Below are 23,471 nucleotides of genomic sequence, written 5' to 3'. Positions count from 1 at the left end.
TATTTCAGCCAACTGTATTTTTTAAAATTTGCTTTATTGCAAATTCTTCAAGGATGTTATTATTCTAGTGTATAAAATTTGACTTGGGCTTCAAGAAAACAATAATCCAGAGACTTCCAGGTTCTGGGACATTTCACATATGTGAATCAGGGAAGTTTTGATGAAATGGGATGAGAGGGTGAGCTGGACCCATATGGCCACAGTAGTTTTGCCTAAGGCTACTAAAACCCTGAAGTCCACATCACTCCAGGAAGGAAGGTAAATGGAGGTTTTCACATCAGCACGGACTGTAAGAGTGAGTCACCTTTGTCAGGGAGTTTTAGCCCTTACAGATGTTATGAACTCCTGTCCAAACAATCCCTTTTATCTTTCCTCTCTCCTTCACAAACATCCCTTTGTCACATGTTTGGAGCACTCTCAGGTATTAGTGGCTCTGCATTAATATTTTGAATTATGTATAACCTACATGAAGGGGCATCAGGTCACAGAATATGCCTGTTACTGTTTTGACTACCTTGCCTATTCCTTCAGGTTCTACACCACAATAAAGGGCTCTATTGTTACTCCAAACTGAACAGCACGCAGAATGTTCAACATAAACCAGAAAAACATAAATTAGCAGTTTTCAAGTAAGATGCAGCTGTCTAAAGAAAATAAATAAATAAAAAGACCTGGCACGCTTCTGCCTAGACTTAGGCACATTTTTTCCAAACAGAAAAGCTTTTCAAGGACAAGCCTGGCTTGTAATTAGGGCCCTCTCATACAGGATGTGAAAGATTTAAATAAAATTTCAAACAAATTGCCATCACATAGGAGTGAACACCAGCACCACTGACAGTTTGAGATTCCTGCTCAGGGCTCAAATCCAGAATGATGGTAGACACTTTCCAGATTTAACTTAAAAGCAGAGCAGAAGCCCAGAAACTGCCTTCATTACCTGTATCTTTTCAACATCTACAGAAAGAGCCCAGGAAGACCAGTCTCTGCACTTGAATGTGCCAAGTTAAGGTTACATATGAAGCTCAGATTCCTACTGATCAAATTCAAAAGACAGATTATCTCCACTACCCTGCTTGGTTGGACAGCAAATGAATTATACTACAAGCAAACGAGGTAAAAGAGGGCATATTTCCCTTATTAAAAATTATTCAGAAGACATGTCACTCAAAGAGTTCATAGCTAATACATGTTTTATTTCTTGCTTCTACAGTTAAATTGTAAACCTTGGTACTACATGAAACACTTAATTGAAAATACTGTCTAACTGAATTAACAGCTGCCAATTCATTAGCACTTTGGCGTGCATGAGCGAATTTCTTTTGTTATAACTGAAAATCTCAGAGTAACCTTACTTCTGGTGCTAAAGAGACAGTGTGTGCACTGGTGGAAACAAACATGCATTCACAGTGTGAGCAAGTGCTGCATGTTCATTTGGGTTTGGCATTTTAACAGACACCCAGGGGAAGTGGTGGTGGGGGAGAAGCAGTGTATCCCCATGGTAACCAGGACATTTTGTTTTATAATGTTTAACGTGTTTAACATTAAACACACCAGACAGAAAAAAATTAGTCACCTATAAAAAGATTCATTTCTGGGCAAAACTATTCATGAACAATGAAAATGAAAAGCTCTTGGCAGTGTCCTGTGAGATATGGAACAAAAATTGCTATTTTTCATTTTTGGCAGCTGACAATTTATTCTAAGCTTTTTCCTACGCCTATGAATCAAATGCCTCCTCTCTTCTGCCCTCTTTACTCTTCTCAACAAAGTACTTTTAGATTTACTTTCTCATGTGCTAAGTTATTCCAAAAACAGATCTTACTAAAAATTTCAATGTATAATAAATTGTGAGTTCCAAGTGAGGAAGGAGGAACTTATCTGGAAACAAAATCTTCTCAACTTGATTTGTATTATGAAAATATTTTGTGGATGATGACTGCGTTATTTTTGTACCTCCCATGCTCCCAATGACTAGTAATAAAAGTGCTCTAAGATTCACTAGCATTGCATAAAGGCATCTCAAAACTGCATAAAGAACCAGTGTATTCCTATTATGCCAGCTTTACCCTTTTACTGATTGTTCATTTTATACTCGTATATAAATCAGCAAGTCAAGTGTCAGCTGTATTTTTACATGTCCATTCAACAATCAGAACTTGAAATTTTAGTTAATCAACTCAATCTTGAACAAGTCTGAACAGAAAATGAATTTACTTGCTTATTCATCTTATAAACATCCTATTTCAGTGATCAAGTTCCTATTGCATTTTTTAAAGCCCACGCATACACCCATGTGCACCCTACATGGAAACTTGCCATCAAGTGACTTTGTATGTTGTATCACTATCAGTCCAAGTGCAGAAAACCTACTGGACACATCACTGATGTTTCTCACAAATGGACCTTCTTTTTCTAGCTGTATATCTGAGCTGACACACATTTAGAAGAGAAAAAAAGTTTTGAGATAGAATAAATAATTCCAGCTTTCTGTGAAAACCATGACTCTGCTCTTGTAAGCAAACATGTGGAACATTAGATGTATTATAAGCATATTTTATCTTACTGTGTGGCAGTGTTCACTCGTTTCTATGGAGAAGCAGACTTGTCACCTTGTTGAATGGCTTAAAGCTAGCCTGAAGCTTAACCTAAGACAAGTCATAAGTTTTAAACATATATATATAAAATAGAAAATATTCAAGAAAACCAGTTACACTTTTCATTGCTAGTGAGAATAGCACTTCTAAAATTTTACTGAACAAGGCTATTTTCTAATCTACTAAGATTTTGAAGCATAATATAAACCAATTTGGTTTGTAACTGGATTAATCTCTGTGAATTAATACTGAAAGTGATTTGTCTTCGTGACACTTCAGAAACCCAGAAGTCTTATTTTGCTTCCTCCTATTAACTGTCAGCTCTAGATGGCTTAAGTATAGAGGGAAGCCAGAAAAGCCATCTGTTAGGAAGAATGAGAAAGCCTAGTTGTTTTACTCATTTCCTGAGCAAAATGAAGACTGAAAGGTTTTCAGTGAGAAAACTGCTTAGACTGCACTAAGCCAGATGTATAATGGGAATTCAAAAGGAATAAATGAAAGAATTTTCTTAGCTCAGTATAAAATAGTTGTACGGCAAATGAGGAAAGCACTTGGTCCTTTCAAGCAGATAATATGTAAGTTTTCCAGTAAAATTTACAAATCCCAGGCTTGCTTTTTCAAATGAACTTATATTATAAATAACAGGATACTCAAAAAAAAAAAAAAAAAAAAAGTCAAATGTTAGCCGTATCATTATAAATAAATGCCTGTAATACTAATATGAAAGAAACTTACTGACTTCAGTCCTTTTAGGAGAAGTAGGATATGTAGTGCTGGAAAAAGCCAGTCACTATGTAAGTTTTGAATCTGAGAAGGAGAATTCTTAAATAATGCATTAGCATAGCACATCAAATTACACAAATTTCATAAGAAAAATTCAGGACTATTGAACTGTGGGCATATTGAACTTTTGTTCCACAAATGAAAACCTCTTCATCCACACTGTAATATAGCCAAACACATTTCTAACACTTTATGCTTTTTTATCTTATCTTGAAACAGGCCATTACTGATGGGAAGGCTGACACCCATTACAGCAGTACACTGAGTTTCATTTATCTATTTAAAAAAAACCAAACAACCTTTATCAAATGTAGCTACTCAAGGTCACTGCTCCAGCATAAACCCCAAAATCATTATTGTAGTGCTGCTAGCCATAGGTCAGGTAAGATAGTGGAGATGTAGATTATGTACATTTTTACATACATATATAAAATACATGTCTATGTATATAAATATATATGTACAAGTACAATATACTTATATTAATATACGTAAGTATATATGTACATATGTATCCCTATACACAGGACAAACTTAGATGATACTTTCAGAAACAGCTTTCTGGACTCCTCAGTTTAAATGATGAATCTGTATCACAAAATTGTCTTCAGAACTTCCTTCTTTTCTGGATGTTGTAGTGACAGCACAGGAAGAGACTGGCCTTTAAGTCAGTAGAAGTATAACATGAGATAATTTTACAGCTAACAAGCAGGTCAGTTTCATTTGCTTCATTGAGTATCCGTGGAGGGCTGTGAGCCCTTGGCACAAGAGCCCTCTGCAAGCGCTCACAGCCCTCCACAAGTATCCAGACTATTTAGCTCTCCCCTCTGAAACACATTATAAAACTGCATTATTTTACTACTGAGTACTTCAGTAGCTCTTCGCTTTTCTTTTTCCCTCCAGTGATACTGTTCAGCTACATTACACAGTATCTGAAGCACTCTCCTTGATGCTGGGTGTTCAGATGAACAATTAGTTATATTACTTGCAAAAAACCTTCAGAAATTTAGAGGAATCAAGCTTTGAGCTGGCTAACTCCCTGACACCCCCATACAGTTTTTCCCAGAAGAGAGGATTAAAGTTACCAGACTGAACTGCAGGCCTTTAACAGCTCATATCTAGATTTCCAGGCCTACAACAAGAAGTCCACTGGATTCTTCCCTTCTTGAAGCAACAGTTTCTCTGGCACCCAAACACATTGCTGTGTTTCCTCAACTGGAAACAAATGAACAAAGAATCCAAATAGTCTGGTGAAAGGCTTATGGAAAAAAATAATTTCCACAGGCCCTTCCTGAGATGCATTCTTTCTTTGCTACAAACCATGACAGCTTTTCACAGCAAAGGCCTCTCCTTTACCTACTCTCTGAATTACTGCCTTCCCTCCAGCATACACAAGCCATCCATCTGGAGCTCTCCCACACTGCCTTCCTTTAAAAGACTACTTCAATTTCTGTGACATAATATCCCCTGCAGAGCTCTCAAAAGGCTAAAAGCAAGACAGTCATCCCCTATGGAACAGTCTTAAAACACATCTATTTATCTCTGCAAACTCAGGGGTTTGTTTTTTTCTAAGCATGACAATCAGTTCCAGTGTGAAGATGCCTTTTTCCACAGTGACAAAGGCATTTCACAAACTGCTGGTGTAAAGTGTCTCCTTACTGATCTGTGTGCATCACAGATTGACTATGGATTCCCAGACACCCAGCAGAAAAGACTGACTAGAAGACTTCTAGATTTCTGAAATAAGCTTCCTAAACCCAGCACAAGTCCCCACTGCTAAAGCTGAGGCAAATATCTTTGCTTGTCTCAGAAAAAATTGTTCAGTATTATCCAGCAATTATTTACACATTGGAAGTCTTGCATTTTCAGCATTATTTTAAGCGAGAAAACAACTTATTTTTCAACACTGAGTCTTGTTGCTTTTCCCTAAAATAACCTCAACTTGTATTTATCATCATATAGCATTCAAAATTGGGAACAGTACAGACGAGATCTCACAACAAGCACAGCACCAAGTAGAGCAGAATAATTACCTCCTGTGCCTCACATCTCATGCTTTTGTTACTATTACCCACAACAGGTTTTGTTTTGGTATCGCTGGGTTTTAACTCTTAGTCTGATCTACTATAATACCCAGAATACTTGGCACAGAACTACTTCATTCCCTGACAATCTGATGCCCCTAACATTCAATCCATTTTTCTCTTGCAAATTTTACAGGGCCAGTCTGTTCTACCATCCAGACTATTAATGAACACATTGAATAAATTCGTAAACTTGATCCCTGTACAGTGCTTTAACCAAGGAAATACTTCCCAAGTTTCCAATTAAGAACATCATGTAGGAAAAATTCTTCTATTCATTGATCTTTAGCTTTAGTACGTTAACCTTAAATCAAAGAAAACTAGAAAACTTTAGCAAAAAAACCCCAACTTTAAATAAGACAGTAGTTCACAGGCCAACATCAGGAAGTTACTAATGACAGTTCATAAGCAAGTTAACTTTACCTTAATCAGTAAGACAAGTCTGTAGTAAGCAATTGATGCATTACAGGGCTAATGTGATATCTTTAAGTTGCTTTATCTACGAACATAAAATCACATAAACAGATACTTATGGTTAGAGGACACTTTTTCTAGGGTTGTTACAGGTGGCTTTTTAACTAGAATAACTTGAAGTCCTACAAACCAATATGTTTTTAAACCACATATAAAATTATCCAGAGGAATGTTATGTCACCGTTTTCTTACTTTAGAGCTAGAACTGTCTAAACTTAAAATAGTCAAAAACATATAATTGTATGGGTGTGAGAGCACTACCACAGCATTACTTCAAAAGTTTTTCTATTTATATAATAAATGAAAAACATTTAGGAAAGATCCCCCCACCTATTCCACAGTTAATTTTGGTTTTTTTTATTGATCCAGTCTTGAATAATGCTGCTTATTTGGTAACAATATCAGGCAAAAACATGAGCAAGTGCCATTCTGCATTCCAATATGAATAATTCAATAAAGGTTTGCAATATATACATTTTATCCAGTTTCTGACATTAAAGGTCATCATGCCAATGAAAATTTTTAACAATACAATAAAATCCTTCAAATGCTAATGAATATAATTCAAGAGACCAGACAATTCAGTTTTCTGAAATTTATATCACTCATGTCCATAATAATTTTACATTTCACACTTCATGCTCTCAAATGTTACCCTAGAGAAGACTAAATCTTTTTGCCACATATACTATTAAAGACACTAGCCAGGTTTATAGAGTTACAGAAGACTATAATAAGATGTAAAATTTAGTAGTAATAAGTTATGACATTTGCTGACTAAAACATTATTCAGTCTACACTAATGTTTGATCCACTCAAATACAGTAAGTATTTGGATGTTATATACTACCCATTTCATATACTTACAGTGCAAAGTAAGAGACAATTTTTTTCCTGAGCATTTAGGAAATGAAAATCCTTTTTCTTTAGCTTTGATTACAGTCCATTTAAAATATACTCCTCACATACCTAAGCTTGTCAAGACTGTACAATTAAGACAGGCAAAAATTTGTAGATATCAGAAGCCCAGTCAGGAATTGGAAGGGTTACTGAACATCTCTAAAATTTGTCCCTGTTTTTCAAGTCTAAGGATATAATAGGATTTTGTCTAATAGCAAAAAATTCAGAAATTACATTTTTCCCATTGATGAAACATTCCAAAATGTACAAACCACATGCCTTCCAAAACAGAGAAACAGCCACTATTTGAACAAATTGCAATACATATTTCAACTTACTATTCTGTAGTTAATGTAATGCCCAGTGAGCTGTGCCTCCAACAGACATAAGAGAATAAAAGTTTTAGGAATGTGTTTTGGGCATTTTGTAAGGAAGATGGATTCCTTACAAGTTCATCTTTTTCTCAATAGCTACAGACCATGAGTTTCTAATTCAATCTTCTCTTCTGTTTGCAATGTATCAGGTTCTACTGGAGGAACAGGTGGTCTGAGTATAATCTCTGGACCTCCACCATAGATTGACTGAAGAAAATTCCATGTTTCTTCTGATATTTGTCCAGAATCTGCTCCTGAAAAATTTAAAAAATGTAATTAGTATTTAGAATAATTCTTTCTTGATTTAAGTCCATAACAGATACAAAAAGAAAAAAATGAATCCAGATTAAAATTTAAAACTGTAAGAATTCAGATTCAAATTTAACACCATAAGCTTCATTTTTGCTTTATCTTGCATCAGCTGCCAAACCAAATTATCTGTTTTGTGTTAGTTTTGTATTTCTTGATTCTTACAACTACCTGGTCTAAATTATGCAGTACTTGCAGAAAACACATGAAAATGATAAACATCTTATCTAATATCTACCAATCAAGCTGACAGCCAGTAGCTCTTGGTACTCAGAAAACAGTGATTCATATTATTATAAGAACATGCAGTCACATCAATTACACAGTAAAGTTCAAGGAATCAAGATTCTTGTTTCATCAGAGAAATTGATAGTAAAGAATAAAAGTATGAGAACCACAATGAAATTCCTAGAGAGAAAGGACTATTATTAGGATAATAACAGCTCCAGTAATGCTCCTGTAGCACTGATGGATCAGCCTGATTTTGTTCACTGATTGAAGTCTTTGCTTATGATTCCATTGCTCTGGCTAGAGGTATGTCTCCTGTTTCAAGTCAGCATCCAACAAGCATTTCTGATTTTCCACAACTTTTTACAGTGGCAAAGACAAAATGCATCAGCACATCTCCTCTAGGTTTCAATACAAGGATCCTGTCTGATACTGAGTGACTTCCTCACATTAACCCACGCAGAGAGGTCACATTTCTGTTCTACCAGAATAAGCCTCCTCTTCTTTAAGCAAATCAAAACCCTACCCTACAGCAAGTTTCCCCTGATATCCTTACTAGACATTATTAATTTGTCTTGTCAAGCCTTGTTTCAGCACCCTCATACTTAAAAAAAAGGAAGTTGGCATCATAAGCAGGAGATTTCTCCCGTTACCTCCTGTACTTTTCTGTCTTCATCACCTGCTGCAGTGGTGCCTACTGTTGTGCTTTACCAGTTAAGAATTTCCACAGGGGAAGGGTACAAAGAGCTGCACATTTGTTTACCTACACTAACTCAACTATGCAAAGCTTCATCTGGAAGTCATCATGCAGATCCCATGCCAGTACTAATGATGTTATGCCTCAGTTTCACTCTTTTACGTTTAGGCTCTCAAGAAACAACTCCATCTCTGTAGGCACAGGAGTGGATCTTCACTCCCTTATCCAGATTCCAGCCAGTCAGGTTAAACTGAACAGGCACAGTGAACTAAGGCACTGGAATCAGGACCACTGGATCACAGAAATATGTAATTCTGGACACTATCTAGTGCGTTCCCACCTCTTATGACTTAAGAGACAAATTTTCCACATCCTATTAATCTTTATTTCTACCTAAGTTCTAATTTGTATCAACATAGCTGAAAGTAAACCAACAACTGGATCATTTGCTATCAATTACTGATTCTAAAGTGATTTTTTTATTTTATCAGGCTTTATACCTTGTATTTTAATTATATCATCAGCACTTAAATCATTAAAACTCACTAAAAAACTCATGAGTGCCAAAACTAATTTTTTAAAAAATAAATTCTTGGCATTCTACAATTGGTGAGGTTTATGGTAGGTTTATTGGTGCATCCACTGTACGCTGAGGCATTAAGCAAAATTGGGAAAAAATCCAGTTAAATAAATGTTAATCTTAATGACGCAAATTCTTCTTTTAGGCTGAGCTGCAATGAATTTAAAGCTTCCTAGAAAGTCTAAAGCCTTCATAAAGCAGGTCATATAAGAATGTTTTTCTCTGTACCTATGAATTCCAAATAAATGGTATTTAGCGTTTAACTGGGAAGAATAACAAAGAAACCTATATCTTTGCAAAAACTTCAATGTGCAATGTACAGTTTCAAATGACTTGCAGAAAAATGAGCAAGATTTTATTTACAATGGTTTTCTTCCTCTGTGAAAAGATGTTTTTCTATTCAAATTAGGTTTCAAGAGCCTACATACAGATATAGAACAGTCTCCCAATTTTGTTCAGAAAACCCCCATCAAACCATGTGATACAAAGCCAAAGCACACTTTCACCATTTTCAAGTTACTCTGCCCCTCCTACACTCTCAACTGCACTTGGATTAGTCTATTACAGATACTAATTCTTCTTTTTAAGAATAAAACGATTCCCCGAAAATGGGCACAACACAGATTCATTAGAAACTGCCATTCATTTTACGGTAACAATAAATAAATTTAAAAAAAAAAAAAGTTCCAAACTTCAGCAAATGCATAAGAGGCACAAAGCTGCAGCAATGTTGTACACCTACCTTGTTTTAGCACAGCACTGCCACATTTTGTTACTGCAATCTTGGCATTATCAATGGGGCCAGGAGGATCTAGTGCAACAGAAAAATTATTAAAATTGGGAGAGCTGAAAACAAACAGCAGGTTGGAGGTTCTATTTCCAAATGGAAGGAGAAACAGCTCATTTGTTTACCACTTGTTCTTGTACTGCTTAACAGTACATTCTAAGTGGGTAAAAACTAATCACATTTTTAATTAAGAGCAAAGTTTCCAAAGCATTCATGATTACAGTTAAATCTTGAAGCAACTCAAAACATAAATTAATCCTAATTCTTATCCTTACCAAAGTTGTCCTAGAGCAGACTCTGACAAGACTGCAGAACATTTTATCAGTTTCCATTTCAAAACTTTAGAGGCATCTGAAGTCACCTAACTGACATTAGTACAGTTGTTACTGAGCTAGCTGAGTTTAGATTGTGATGAGGTCACCTTTCCTCCAGAAGCTGCAGCATCATCTATCAGTTTGCACAACAAAAATCCATCCCCCCTTGTATGTAGATCCAATTTTTCTGCTGCTGCTAACAGCAAACATCCTGCAAACAAGCAACATTCTTTCCAACACTATCCCATTACCCCATTGCTGTGAATTATTTTACTACGTTCTGTATCCTGGATGTACTTGTAACCTACAAAACCTGTGTCTTAGATGTTTAAGAGCTTTCGCTGTCTTTGCTATCTGCCTACAGTCTTCTACCAAACCAGAAACAACTTAAACAACAATACAACAAAAGATTACGTATATTTTGAAATGGGGCAGAACTTACCACTGTCTTTACCCTTTACAAATCCTTCCCATTCTCTGAACCAGTGCATGCTGATGCAGTAAAATGTTGATGGAGATTCTTCTTCTTGGAATGCTCTATTAAGCTACAAGGGGAAAAAAAAATATGTGGTTTTCTGCCCTTTTATTTCTTTAAACTACTGAATTCTTTTAACCACTGTAATAATTAACACCAAAACATTACACTGTAACAGAACATTTTAAAGAACCTCTGACCATAAGAACAGTGAACACCTGGTGAATACCCAAGGTGAGATTCTGATGCAGTGGTAGCCTTCATATTAAAAGCTCATTTACTATTTAGTTGAGAAATAATTTGTATTTCCTGAAAACAGCAACAAGTTCTTCTGAAGCACAAGTGCTTACTCATCAAACATGAATGGCTAATTACTGTGAAGGCTGAACTTTCAAGTAGCAAAAAAGCAGAGATCTTATTTTTGTAAAATAAAATAGTGTTTTGAAAATTTTTCTCCATAATTTTAGGGAAAGTTTTTTGTGTGATGAACTGTATCTTCATCTGTGTTTGTTTTTCCCCTAGTATTTTGAGCAGATGGTAGCACAGTTCCAAGCAAGGCACAGTGAACTAATACATTGGGACTTTTCATGACTTACGGATCTTTTTACAAAGTTATTAAGAAACAAGCAAAAAGTCACTTAAACCTTTAAAACCATTATCTTTTTAGCTCTGTAATAACAGAGCTATACTTTCCCTTTTAAGTCATAAACCTAACGCATCAACACAACTTCTTAAGGTTTCATATAGACTAAATTTTGCCATCATTCCCTAAAGCCATCTTTATAGAGGATAACAGAATTTTCTGTGTACTAACCAGTAACAATACTTGCACAACAGTGCACATATAATCACCATTTTTACTGGAAAGATACTGACTGCTAAAGCAAATGAGGTTGACTCAATGTTGTTATTAATAACTACTAACCAGTGGCAACCCCGAGTAATGAAAATTCCTAAAATTTTCAAAAAACATGGAAAAGCCGACAATCTCTGAAGTGTGATTAAAGAACACACAGAACTGAAAAAACAGAGTCAGTTCTATTTTTCTCCCTTTCATGGGTTGAGATAGCAGAAATGGGAATCCAATGTCTCTGCATTTATTTTCACTGCAAACTTCAAAACACATTTTTGGTTTAAGAACTTCAGAATCATTACCACTAGTTAATTTACCATTCAGACTCAAGCATATGATCCTCTAACCCAGGTTGAATACAGTGGCTTCTTGATATTAATTATACATATCCATTACAATACTAACGTATTTACTTCACTTACATTTGTTTATGTTTCTAATGCCTTTTTAAAAAATTAGAACTAATGATTATCATTAAATTTTTCTTGGCACAGTATTATTGCACTTAAACCTTATCAGAATGCACAGAACAGACCACTGGCAGTGTATAAAGAACAACTGCTCATGTGGCTGCACTGTTTTGATATTACAAAAAAGCAACTTAAGAAACATATTAAAAATATTGTCTAAGTACATTTTCATGTAAACAGTTATCTGGGATTTCACAAGAACATTATTGCTGCCATTAGGAAAGATGGCGTGGTATATAGGTATAGAGATATTTAACAAAGTAGATTTGTTACAGGAATCCCCTGCGCAATTCTGGTAATCCCTTAGGTCTAGTAATGAATATCAAGTGTCGTGCAGTAGCAGAATGGATAAGTGTTTACTTTTTTACCCGTATAAACATTTCCAATTCATTTTTCCTTCTTTTTTCAATTCTTTCAGACTCTATTTGGCAGGTGTGACAAACATACAGATGGTTCACAGCTGGTCCTCCCCCATATCTGCAGTAAAAGTAAAAAACCAAAACAATCAGCCTTGTGGAAAATATAATGTAAAAAGACCTTGCACCTATAGACATGGCAAGTGTCAGTATGAACAGAAGGCTGACATGTGCCAGTCACAGTGATCCAGAAAAGCCACCATTTATTTTCCTAGTAATATTCTGTACTCCATCCTAAGACCATCTTGCAAGTTCTGATTGCCTCATGTCAGTACAAACCACCTCAAATTCTGCTGCATCTCAGACTTCAGAAGGAGTTACTATGGTTAGAACATGTCAGTGAGCAAATATTGTTATATATACACCAGGTGTGATTTTATCAAAGACCTTTAAGAAACAGCCTACGGAAACATTCCAGCCAGTTCTGTCTTAAATGTGTTCCTCCATCCCACTGGAGACTCTTCATCAGTTTTGCTACCTCCCTGACTCCAGCCTCTAAACTTATTTATTGTTTTGCTCTTAATAGGTTATTCTTGACCCTTCCCTCACATTTTCCTTGTGTGAAACTGTATCCATGGAAGTCTGCAGGGGCACTCCTTCTGAGGACATTTTTGCATACAGAAAATGGATAATGGAAGAAAAATCCAATACATATAGGAAAAGGGAAATAAACTGGAAATAGCATTGCTTTTATTTTTCACTTGTGTGCACCAAAACTTTAAAACATCAATAAAAAACGCCTTAAACCCTTAGATGTATTGTTTAGGTGGCAGGAAATTACCAGCTAAAATATTTAATGGAAGTGCAGTACAGAGGGTTCAAAGCCATCAGCAAAGCTCTTCTGCAGCTTTTTGTTACTTTAGAACAAGGCATAGTTTGTAAGAATTCCTCCTTTATAAGCAAGCACTCAAACCTGACGGACATTAAAGTGTGGGGCAGTAACACAGAACACTCAGATATAAGTAATTTTGAAGCAGTACTGGCAGCTGAGGCTATGGATTCAAAGCCAACATAAAAGAAAAGCTGTCTCCAGCCAACAAGAGAACAGGAAGCTGATACAGAGAGCTCTTTCAAAAAACTCTTGCAAAGTGTACTTTTGCTGACCTACTTTGTGTTATTTCATACATACCATACATGTTTATTGGTTTAATATTGAAACATTACCCCAATAACACACTACTCTATGCAGTCTTTTACTTTGCACAAGAAAATAATAAAAATCAGCTGTTTGCAATCCCTTCACTCAGCTGTGTGCCCAGAGGGCTGTCTTTTTCCTGAGCCACTAATTCTAAAGTCTGATGTTGCTGCTTGGCTCTCAAATTTTATCACTGGATTTTTTCCACTTACAGTTTAAAACTTACCTGCTATACAGATTATCCCATATATTTTGAGGTAGCATTACAACTAGGTCCTCTATGAAGTTAGCTTTGTGTGGAGGAACACCTGCAGAAGCAACAAAAACCTCAAACAATAAAAAAAGACTTGTGGATTTTAGTGGGGGGAGGACACTATGTTAGAAGTCCCTAAATAAATAAAAAATGGAACCTTTCAATGAATTCAGAGAAATTATATGAAACAAGTTTTACCTCAGTATAATCTATCACTGTATTTAGAGACACCACTCTAATTTTAGTCTTCCCTGACTAAAATGACTTCTGTGAGCCTGAAAAGCTTATAAAAAGCTAAAATGAATGGCTAAAGCTAAAGGGCTAGAATCCATTTTAGATACTGATGTCAAAAAGCTTCCTATGGCATCCAGTTAAAATGTCAGGATGATTAAATATTTTGATTATGCATGTAAACACATTAACAAACTGTCTATTCAAAATTCACTTATTTGCTGCAGACCATTTGGAATTATTTCAAACAACATGAATACTTGAAAGCAGAGAAATTTTGAGGAAGGCAAAAATGGAGGGGCTTGCAGAATTAACAGTGTTGAGTTGAAGCACATGGTAAGCAACAGTGGACTATGCAGGAATTCTTGGGAACAGGGAAAATCCAGTACTTGGGCACTCGTACATCAAGAGTTGTCTGCTGTAGCCCTGCAGAGGGAAAGCCAAGGAGCTCACAGGTACTCTGCAGATTGCTACAGGGACACAATAGTCCTGTGTTAAAATTTTGGTTCTGCAACGGGGGCAGCACCTCTATCTTGTAATCTAATACAACTGTATTTTTTATTAGAAAATAAGTACCACATAGTAATGATTTCTTGGAATGTCAGCACTCAAATATGGGTATTTCCCCAAATATATTTTGCTTACTGTAATGCTCGTATTTTTATTAACATATAGCACAAGGTAAAATTTTTATGCTCCTATACCAAGTACACAGAACTACTACTTGATTTTCACACTGTTAGGCACTGGATACTCTGTATCAGATCAATTTCTTCTGAAGCAGTTTTCAAACCTTCTCACTGCTTACAGTCAACAGCAGAGAAAAACATTCAATTTGCAGATGAAAGTATTAAGGATGATGATATAGTGACAGGATTTTTTAAAATGTGAATATACATGTTTAAGAAGCAAGCAGATAAGAGGAATTGTTCCCCTTTAAGAATGAAGACAGTTTATGAACAAAATCAAATGTGCAGAGAAAAGAAAAAAAATAGGATAACTTCACACAGTATCATTTTTAATTAGTCAGCTACTAAAATAAGAAAGAGTTTACTTAGACGTTATAATTTACCTAACAAGTTATAACATGAACCTAGTATAATCAAATTCCTTTAATTAAAACAAGTATACACCACTGTTATAGATAGAAGTTGACTAATTATTTTCAAATGATTCACAGTTAGAGTCTCACCTCCATGCATACAGAGAAAGTCATTATTTGAAATTGGTCCTGGCTCTGCAAAAGTCTTGAATTTATTTAACCACTGCCTGGAAACATAGAACTGCAGAAGACTTGGTTCCATCATATTCAGCAGCCCTGATATTCTCCGTCTCTCTCTCTGTGCTTCTTCACTGCTCTTTCTATTACAGAAATAGAAATCATTAAACAAATATAGATCCTTGCGTACAGTGCAGATAACTTATTTTGTGAAAAGAAAACTCTGCCTTCAAGTAAATTACCTGGGCCTTGTCTGCACTTCCCAGTTTACACAGCCTAAGAAAGCAAGCAGTTGGGCTGCAAGACAGAAGCTGATTATGCTGCAGAGGTGGTAAAGCACCAAAGGGCTGCGCCCATCTGCTCATTTCCTCTCTGCAGCATTTGAGATAAAGCTTTGCAAGCTGTGCTTCTTGGACAGATGCTCCTTCCTTACCTTCACAAGTAAGGTTACACAGTAAATACACCAGCTAATTCCCCTACTTTTCCTGTATCCTCCTACTTTTCTCATTGTACAACTGGAAGTAACTCTGCTCTCCTGGTTTAGATACAACAGAATCTCTTCTCCAAACCAGTACTAGTCTTTTGTGGATATATTCTTTTTTAAAGCCATATTTTATGAACGCTATTCTTATTCTTTTATTATTTATTTGAATATGTTCACCCACAATCAAAGATCTAGTGCTCTTTCTTGGCAATAAAGCAGGACTTCCAAATTCCTTTTAAAAGGCCTACTAAGTCAGATTCATGGGCTCAGCTTGAACAGTGGCAGGTGGGAGTGTCCATGTTAAATGTTAAAACATTCTCAGAACACATCTCTTTTTTATGCAACTCTGACACGATGTATTTTGCAGCTAACTTTCAGTGGAAATTTGATCTTAGTACCAGAAGTTTAAAATCTGAACACTGAGTTGCTTTTATTATCTCAAGTACAACAGTTCCCTAGACTGAAGATGACAATAACATGACGTCTCACCTTTCATTTCAATTCTCAGGAAGAGACTAGCCTATCAATTGTATTAAATTAAATGTATAATAAAATGTATAACACAATGGATGAAATTATAACACAGTAAAACCTCTGCAGTCCTTCATCCCCTCTGATAAAGACTTTGCACAATTCCAGTTAGATCTCAGTTAAAAAACCTTCTGTGTGCAAAACCTCCCTGTGTGCAGAATTCCCTTCCTCTAATTGAAAATAAGATATCTAGTTCTTAACTGTTGCTTAAAGTTCTCCTACTACACAGATTCCATTTTCATTTTAATATAAATGCTTTAGCTCTGACAGAGCAAGTGTTAAGGACATAATTGAAGGATTAAGTTTTTCTCCAGCACAGGCTTTTCTCGTTGGTCAAATTCTTCCATTATAATTCTCATGGGGCAGCTAATTCTGAAAGCTGGCCAACTGCTTAAAAAGTAATTTACATACATGACTTACAGGGATATGATTGTACTTTTAATGTCTTACCTGTAGAAGAGAACATAGGCTTCTGCATTTTGCACTGTGGATTCTGATACTTCTGTGACACTCTGGTCATCAAATTCATACCACAAATTATTTAAATTGTTGCGACAATAAGCTATGTAATGTCCACCTAGGGTGTAAGAAGCAAGAATTATTGAAAAATGTCTAGAGCTGTCCATTTTACTCAGCAACATATGAAAAGGAAGTAAGTCCTAAAAAAACCCCTCAAGTTTTAAATGGGAGAAACAGGATCATTAGCAGACATGACTTTGAAATTAACTTGTCAAACTCAGCATCAGCTTTTTTTCTGAATTTCTATTAGCTAGTGGTGAGTTGAACACCAATCTCAGCATGTTCCTGCACTCTTCAAGCAGCGTGTTGTTTAATGCAGTCCTGAACCATGACATTCAGAATAAGACTGAACAATTTACCCTTATCAGTTCCTGTAATGAACTCTTTTCAAATCTTTGTATGCTTTATAATAGAAAGTAGCATAGATGTGGAAAAGCTACATGATATCACAACCATAATTAACTATGTTTCGAAGACTATTCATAAGATATTTTAAATTATTACTATTTTTAAAAACATATTTAACTGCTAATAAGTAAATAATCAACTATCCATTAAACTGATTATGTGAAGCACCACTTAGCGGCACTAAGTGGAAGTTGAAAAAGCATCCAGAAAAAAAAAAAAAGAACGGAGAAAAACCAATTCAAACAGTGGCTACCTCAAGTTTGAGGAATATGAGGGACTAACTTCTATAAAAATCGATGAAGTTTCTGTCTTAAAACTTTTGTTTCTCCTTTTTTCCAAATCTTAATATGAAATTGTCTAGGCAGAAATTACCTCAACATATAGCAGCAAGATGTTTACTCACCTGCTCATCACTACCCATAAATAGCAGTTATCACCTGTTTTGGGGTTAAATGGTAGCAATCATCCAAGAGAACATATTTGAAAAAATGATTGGGATCTCTGTGATGCTTTGTAAACAGTTTCCAAAAAATTAAGGCACACAAAGCATTGACATGAACAGCAGTTGTGTAGAGCAGCTGATCAACTGGTCATCTGCTGGCAACATTATTTGTACACTTCTATGTTGTTCAACAGTAGATATAGTTTTCTTACTTAATACTCCAGGACCTGCTAATATTTTTCCACCTTCAATTTTATTTAGGTATGCCATATAATTTCAAAGATGTGCCAACTCTTCCAGAACAAGCCTTAAATCTTTTGGGTCAAGGTAAAAATCATGGCATTCATCTTCCACATTAAAATTATCATTGTTTATCTATTTACCCTTCAGTATATAGTCATCACCCTTAAAGAAAAGTGCTGATGTACCAACTGCAAAGACAAAACAATCAAGCTCATACTCACTGCTGGCAGTTCCATGATGGCAGATGACAGACAGGAGATCGTAAGTCACGATTTGAGCTGGACTGTCCTTCGCAAGGAAAGGCTGAAGGTCAAGGCCTTCCAAGGGGAAGGACACATGGGTCCCAATTTTTGTCGAAAACATAAGCTCATGTCTAAATCTTTTGAGATGAATGCACAGAATCTGTAAGAAGGATTGACGGACTCAGTCAAAGAACTATATGTGCTATTTGATATTAAATACCTGAACAGTGTGTGCCATCTTTTCCTTTTATCAGCCCAAAAAGAAGTTTTCCCTATGACCTGAAGCATACTCACAAGCTCTGCATTTTAATCAGCTGTGGCTACTAACACAGATGCAGCACTGAAAAATGTACTTTTTCTCTTCCTCAGAGCACACATTGCACAATCTTGCCATGAGGGACATTAATTCTTCCTGATTCTTGAAGCCATCAACTCATGCTTTGAAGTGTAAGACTGGATTACCTTTTAAATGTAAAGTTACAAATGTTTCTTATAGACAAGCTTTCCAGTCTGGCTGTGGTGTTTAATTCTATGACCTACAGTATAAATAGTAGTATATATAATAACATAGAATAGAAACGTTGTGTTACTGTCTCCAGACCAACAGTAGTAACAGAGGGAAATCCCATTCCTATACCTGTCATGTACAAGATTAATTTTCTTACAGGGTGAATAACCACGTTGCTCACATTCTTAAACAAATGGCAGTATGAAGGTAGACTTTCATCACACAACATTATAAACACAATTTACTCCATGCAACTCATTAGTCTTACATTCCTAATCACCCAGAAAAAGTGTTTTAAAGTGCATATTGCAACAGTACCTCAGGAAATTTTTGCACTTTGCAGAATTTCACTCCATTTCTTAACCTAAGCAAAGAAAAAACCAAACCGAAACAATCAATAATTTATTCTGAAAAGGTTTTACTTTATTGTGCTAGATCAGCAAAAGCCTAAGCTGAACATTGCATTAGTAAACCCAAAATATTTCTGGAATGTAGACTAGACATGGAGTAGCCAAAAAGATACAAACTGATGGTTCATAAGACAAGACAATCTGTACTGCTGAAAAATTCAAAACAACAAGTACAATCAAGTCCCTACTTGATTGCTAACTGTTTCTCTTAACATAAAGGAAGGAACTTGAAGCTTCATGAAAGCTGATTATCCAGCAAAAGACAAAAAAGAAATGAACTAAGTTTACTTCTAAGAAATTATCTATGGCACATACAAGAAGGAATAACACTCCTGGTACCATGAAGGGCTTCAAGCAGTCTTCTTCAAACCACTTCTGTTTCTTGGTTCTTTAGTATTTAAAGCCATAGTTTATTTATTTAACACACCTTAGTGACCTACCGCGTATTAGGGGAAAGCTGCTAGTATTAGAGAGGGCTAAGAGCTTTTATTTTGTCGAACAAAACCAACTTAGATCTAAAGGTGTAAGGGGATGAGAAAGAATTAAGCACATGTGGTAGGGTAAGTCGGTGTTTCCTGACCCCTGCACCTTGGTAATACTGAATTTCTGACAGCCAGAACACAGGGTCATATCGAAAGATGAACAGTATTCGGACATACCCAACAGAAATAAATGTCTCTGGACTAATGGAAGCAGTAAAACCTCAAATTAAGACAAGGTAAAACAAAGGTAAAAGCCAGCTTACTTTTTACACCTTCCACAGCTGTACATGTTATCACCTGCAAACACCAGGGAGAAGAAAACCAGCCATTATTCTCCAAATCCGAGCAGTTATCCTTTACGTGTGCACATTTGGTATATAAAAGTTTCAAGGGGATTTATCTTTAGGTTGCGTCCAATATTTAAGTCATAATAGTGTTGACATAGAAACTACAGGAAAGGTTCTTAGGTTTTATGTCTTCAACTATGAAGCAGTACAGTATAATCTGAAGAGATGATGCTATATAATTTAAAAGGGAAATAATTTACTGCGTCCAAATTGAGGTTATGAGAATGAATATTAATATAGTGGGTTTGAAATTTTTATGAACCTTCAGTTGATACAATTTCACTAAACCAAATTCAGACTGACTTGACATTTCTAAAGCAGCTTTCATAGGCATTTCTTATCTCAAATATTCAGCTGAATGAGAAGCTTACCTTTCTGAAACGAATGATCCCAAAAGAACAAGGATTGACTGTATTACACTCTAACAGGTGGCCTCTGCTTAATTGCATTAAGCTAAGAAGATATTAAATCATCTCATTGTGACAGGAGGAAAAAAACCACAGAAGGAACATGTTCAGGTAATGAACCTCTTACCCTTGAGCTCATCTCTGGCGAAAAAGGCAGCAAGACAATCTTGTAAGGTTACAACTGGACCCCAAAACCAGCTAGGAACACATGAGACAACAAACCTGAAACATCATTGACAGAAAAGAAAGAAAACCAACATATGTTCTGCCAGAAGAGCAGAAACTAGAATTTCAAAATAGACAATTAAATAAAACAAGATAAGTATTATTTACCTTTTGAAGTATTCCATAAAAAAGGCTATCCATCCCTGGGGGGCATATGCTTCTCCACATGACCCTGCCTTGACTAGAGATGTCTGATGACTTGCAGAATGGAGTTTAGCGAGATCTTCCTTACCTGGAATAGGCAAGGACAGATCCTGAAAGGTCTCCAGGGTTACAGACAGCTGAGGAAGAAAATAAATGAAACACAATGGAGTTAAGCTTGAAGACAAACAGCAATTAAACTGAATTCTGTAAAGTTCACGAGTAACTACCAAGACACTGCATAACTGAAAATTCCACTAGGTACCAAATTAATCATAAAAAAAGCAGCTTAATAAGAAGACATTTTCTAAAAAACGGATTTTTAGAGGAACCAAAAAAAAGTAACATTTAGGCATGAACTCGCACATTGTTATCACTGAAACATTTTTGTAGGTCATTATTATTTGCCTCCATATCAGTCATACAAAGCACTATGATTTTTGCCTCAGGCTGTGTTATACAAAGTAGTTTCAGAAAGCTTCAGTCCATTGTTTCCACAGTATTTTACTCTGACATTATCTTGACCTGATGTAACTGGACTCGCTGCAAGGGAGACCCAGCTGTGCCTTTTCTTGCTCCTGTACTTCACTTAGTGATCATAGTGATCATATAGTCACACAGAGTCACACGTCAAACACGTTTTAGGAATTCTTGTTTGCTTTTTCGACTTGTTCACCAGATTACCCTGAGGTCTCTGTATTCTTAGATCTAAACCAAGAGTGTTGGAACCCCGGGTTTAGAGAATTTAGGTTTCTGGGATATAATAATATATATGTAACAATATGGAGGATTTGGGGTGTGGATTTGTTCTTCATCTTTTCTCCTTCTTCACAAATCTGGCTGTTCTGGTATTGGGTCAAAAAACCCACACTGCGGGTCATGAATAGACAGTTATTGGATTATAAATAAAAACGTATTACTTGGTATTTCATAATTGGTTGATTTGGACCTTAAAAGGCCTTGAAAGTTAGAACTCAGGGCCATTTTCCACCTTGTTAACTTGGAGGCACAATCTGTGCAGCTGCGTTATAGGTAAGAAAATAATAACAGCAATTAGAAGAAAAGCCTGGCGTCTCCTGCGTTTCAATCTGAACTCTGAGTAAAAGAGCTCGTGATTCAGAGGCAAAATGGAAATAGAGAAAATCAACACGAGAAGTATTAAAGGCATGCAAGTACACCAGGGTTAGGTTTAAGCCTTATGTTGAGAAAGTTGTCCCCAACATAAAGATTTGGTTATCCAGTATTTGATACGATTGCTTTGAAACTAAAGCAGTCCACTAGGCATATTTAGATAACTGACTTTTTAAAAAATAATCATGTAATTGTCTGAGCAAATAGTACAGGGAAAAAAATCAACCCTTCCTATGTTTCACCTCCTTTTGCAGTAGAAAACAACTTCAGAAAGCAGCTAATGATTCATATCACTGCAAAAGTTAGTGTCTTTACTTGGATTTTTTGAAAGACCTTAATTTTGTTAGCCTCAATCTATCTGATAAGACTGTTACAGCATAATATTAGATTACTGTCTTTTCTTTGAAACATTAGAGACCTGAGAACTTAGGATAGTAGCAGGTATGCGTTAGGATATTCAGAACACTACTAAAAACTAATCAGACCTAAATGAAGTTGAAGAGCAAGCTTCTTTCTCCACTTGCTGTAAACCAATTCTCAAAATGTTATTTTTCAGCTCTGAGTAAATATCCAGCTCAATGAATACAAGCTATTCTCATCACAAAGTGCTGGTAGTACCCACTACTACAATTTAAGAAAACTAACATGAAACAACTCAACCTTCTGAGGAAATCTGCCACAAAAGAATTTCAAGTTACCAGAGAATGACGATATTCATAAAGCAGTAAGAGAAGAACATATTAAAAGCTAGAACTTTCTCTCCTTACCCGATCACAAGTCAAGCACTGGACTGAACTTATTATAGTCCCATCAAATATATCAGAGATAACACTCCTGTACTTCTTGCGCTTCTTCCTTTTTGGTGATGATACTGTTGAAACTATAACATGACAAAAATAAAATGCTGCAGTAAGCCAAAACCCAGTGGATTCTGATTTCCTTCAACTTTGTGTAATATAATTAGAAGTCTCATATATTCAGGGTTAAATTATGAGCCAAGCCCTGTTTTCTATTTACTAAATATTTCTTAAGAATTGCAAGATCACGTTACTGCCAGTACAGGCAATTCATGTGGGTTCCTCAAGCAGCTGGGGACAACCAACAGAAACTTTTGCCTCTCTAAGTAAAACTCAAACTGCCAGTCTTGAAATCTACAGCCTATTGCTACATGGTTGATTTATCCTGACAGGAATCCCCCAAGGTATAAAAAGGAACATTCTATTTGACACTTAATTTGATCAATCTTCCTGGGAAGCTTAAACCACACTGGGCTGAAGAGCTCACACACAAGGTTACTGTATCACAACACTGATGACAGTGGATTGAAGTAGACTAAAGGTACTACTGGAGTCGCTTATTAAAAAACCCCAGGTCTCTCAACCTCTCCTTGGGCATGACAAGCACCAGTGACCAAGTACCCCTTCTGACAGACTCAGTTCAGGTTATCTAAAACCCTCCTGTAATGGTGAAGCCAAAACTGGAGACAGTAGTAGAGATGCAGTGTCAAAGCTGCTGAACAAATGAACCAACGAGGTCAATGACTTAAGCCCATTAAATCACTGTCATGCAACACCGATGCTAAAGCATGAAAAAGATAACATGAATGTTCAGAAGTTCAGGACTTATCTGGACGGGCTTTTGAATGAAGCAGGATTACAACATTAAAGTTGTACTGCTTTTTGGTTTGGGTTTGGTGCAATGCCTTAAAAGCATGCTCCAAAAGACAAGCTTTGCTTAAAGTAATCTACTGTTAGAAAAATCAGGGAAAAAAAAAA

The 23,471-nt window shown here is 36.0% G+C and overlaps 1 protein-coding gene across 3 annotated transcripts in view; it reads right to left on the bottom strand.

Annotated features, from left to right (window-relative positions):
• Nucleotides 1–6,276: 6,276 nt before the first annotated feature.
• USP33 (ubiquitin specific peptidase 33) overlaps nt 6,277–23,471 on the bottom strand; it is a 38,444-nt gene continuing 21,249 nt past the window's right edge. Inside the window, exons 12-24 of one of the 3 annotated variants that reach the window (XM_048313502.1) lie at nt 22,464–22,576; nt 20,533–20,705; nt 20,327–20,430; nt 19,709–19,742; nt 18,872–18,917; nt 18,025–18,205; nt 16,642–16,768; nt 15,150–15,319; nt 13,700–13,781; nt 12,291–12,399; nt 10,567–10,669; nt 9,766–9,834; nt 6,277–7,463 (exon numbers count right to left, since the gene is read on the bottom strand). In XM_048313502.1, the coding sequence (XP_048169459.1) occupies nt 7,306–7,463; nt 9,766–9,834; nt 10,567–10,669; nt 12,291–12,399; nt 13,700–13,781; nt 15,150–15,319; nt 16,642–16,768; nt 18,025–18,205; nt 18,872–18,917; nt 19,709–19,742; nt 20,327–20,430; nt 20,533–20,705; nt 22,464–22,576 (1,469 nt within the window). In that variant the 3' untranslated portion in view covers nt 6,277–7,305. The remainder of the gene's footprint in view (nt 7,464–9,765; nt 9,835–10,566; nt 10,670–12,290; nt 12,400–13,699; nt 13,782–15,149; nt 15,320–16,641; nt 16,769–18,024; nt 18,206–18,871; nt 18,918–19,708; nt 19,743–20,326; nt 20,431–20,532; nt 20,706–22,463; nt 22,577–23,471) is intronic. The other 2 variants (XM_048313503.1, XM_048313504.1) reach the window with 2 other exon arrangements.

Source organism: Corvus hawaiiensis, chromosome 9 (genome assembly GCF_020740725.1).
Source record: "Corvus hawaiiensis isolate bCorHaw1 chromosome 9, bCorHaw1.pri.cur, whole genome shotgun sequence".
Taxonomy (NCBI): Eukaryota; Metazoa; Chordata; class Aves; order Passeriformes; family Corvidae; genus Corvus; species Corvus hawaiiensis.
Note: the sequence above shows the minus strand (reverse complement) of the source record. Positions and strands in the feature narration are given on the sequence as shown.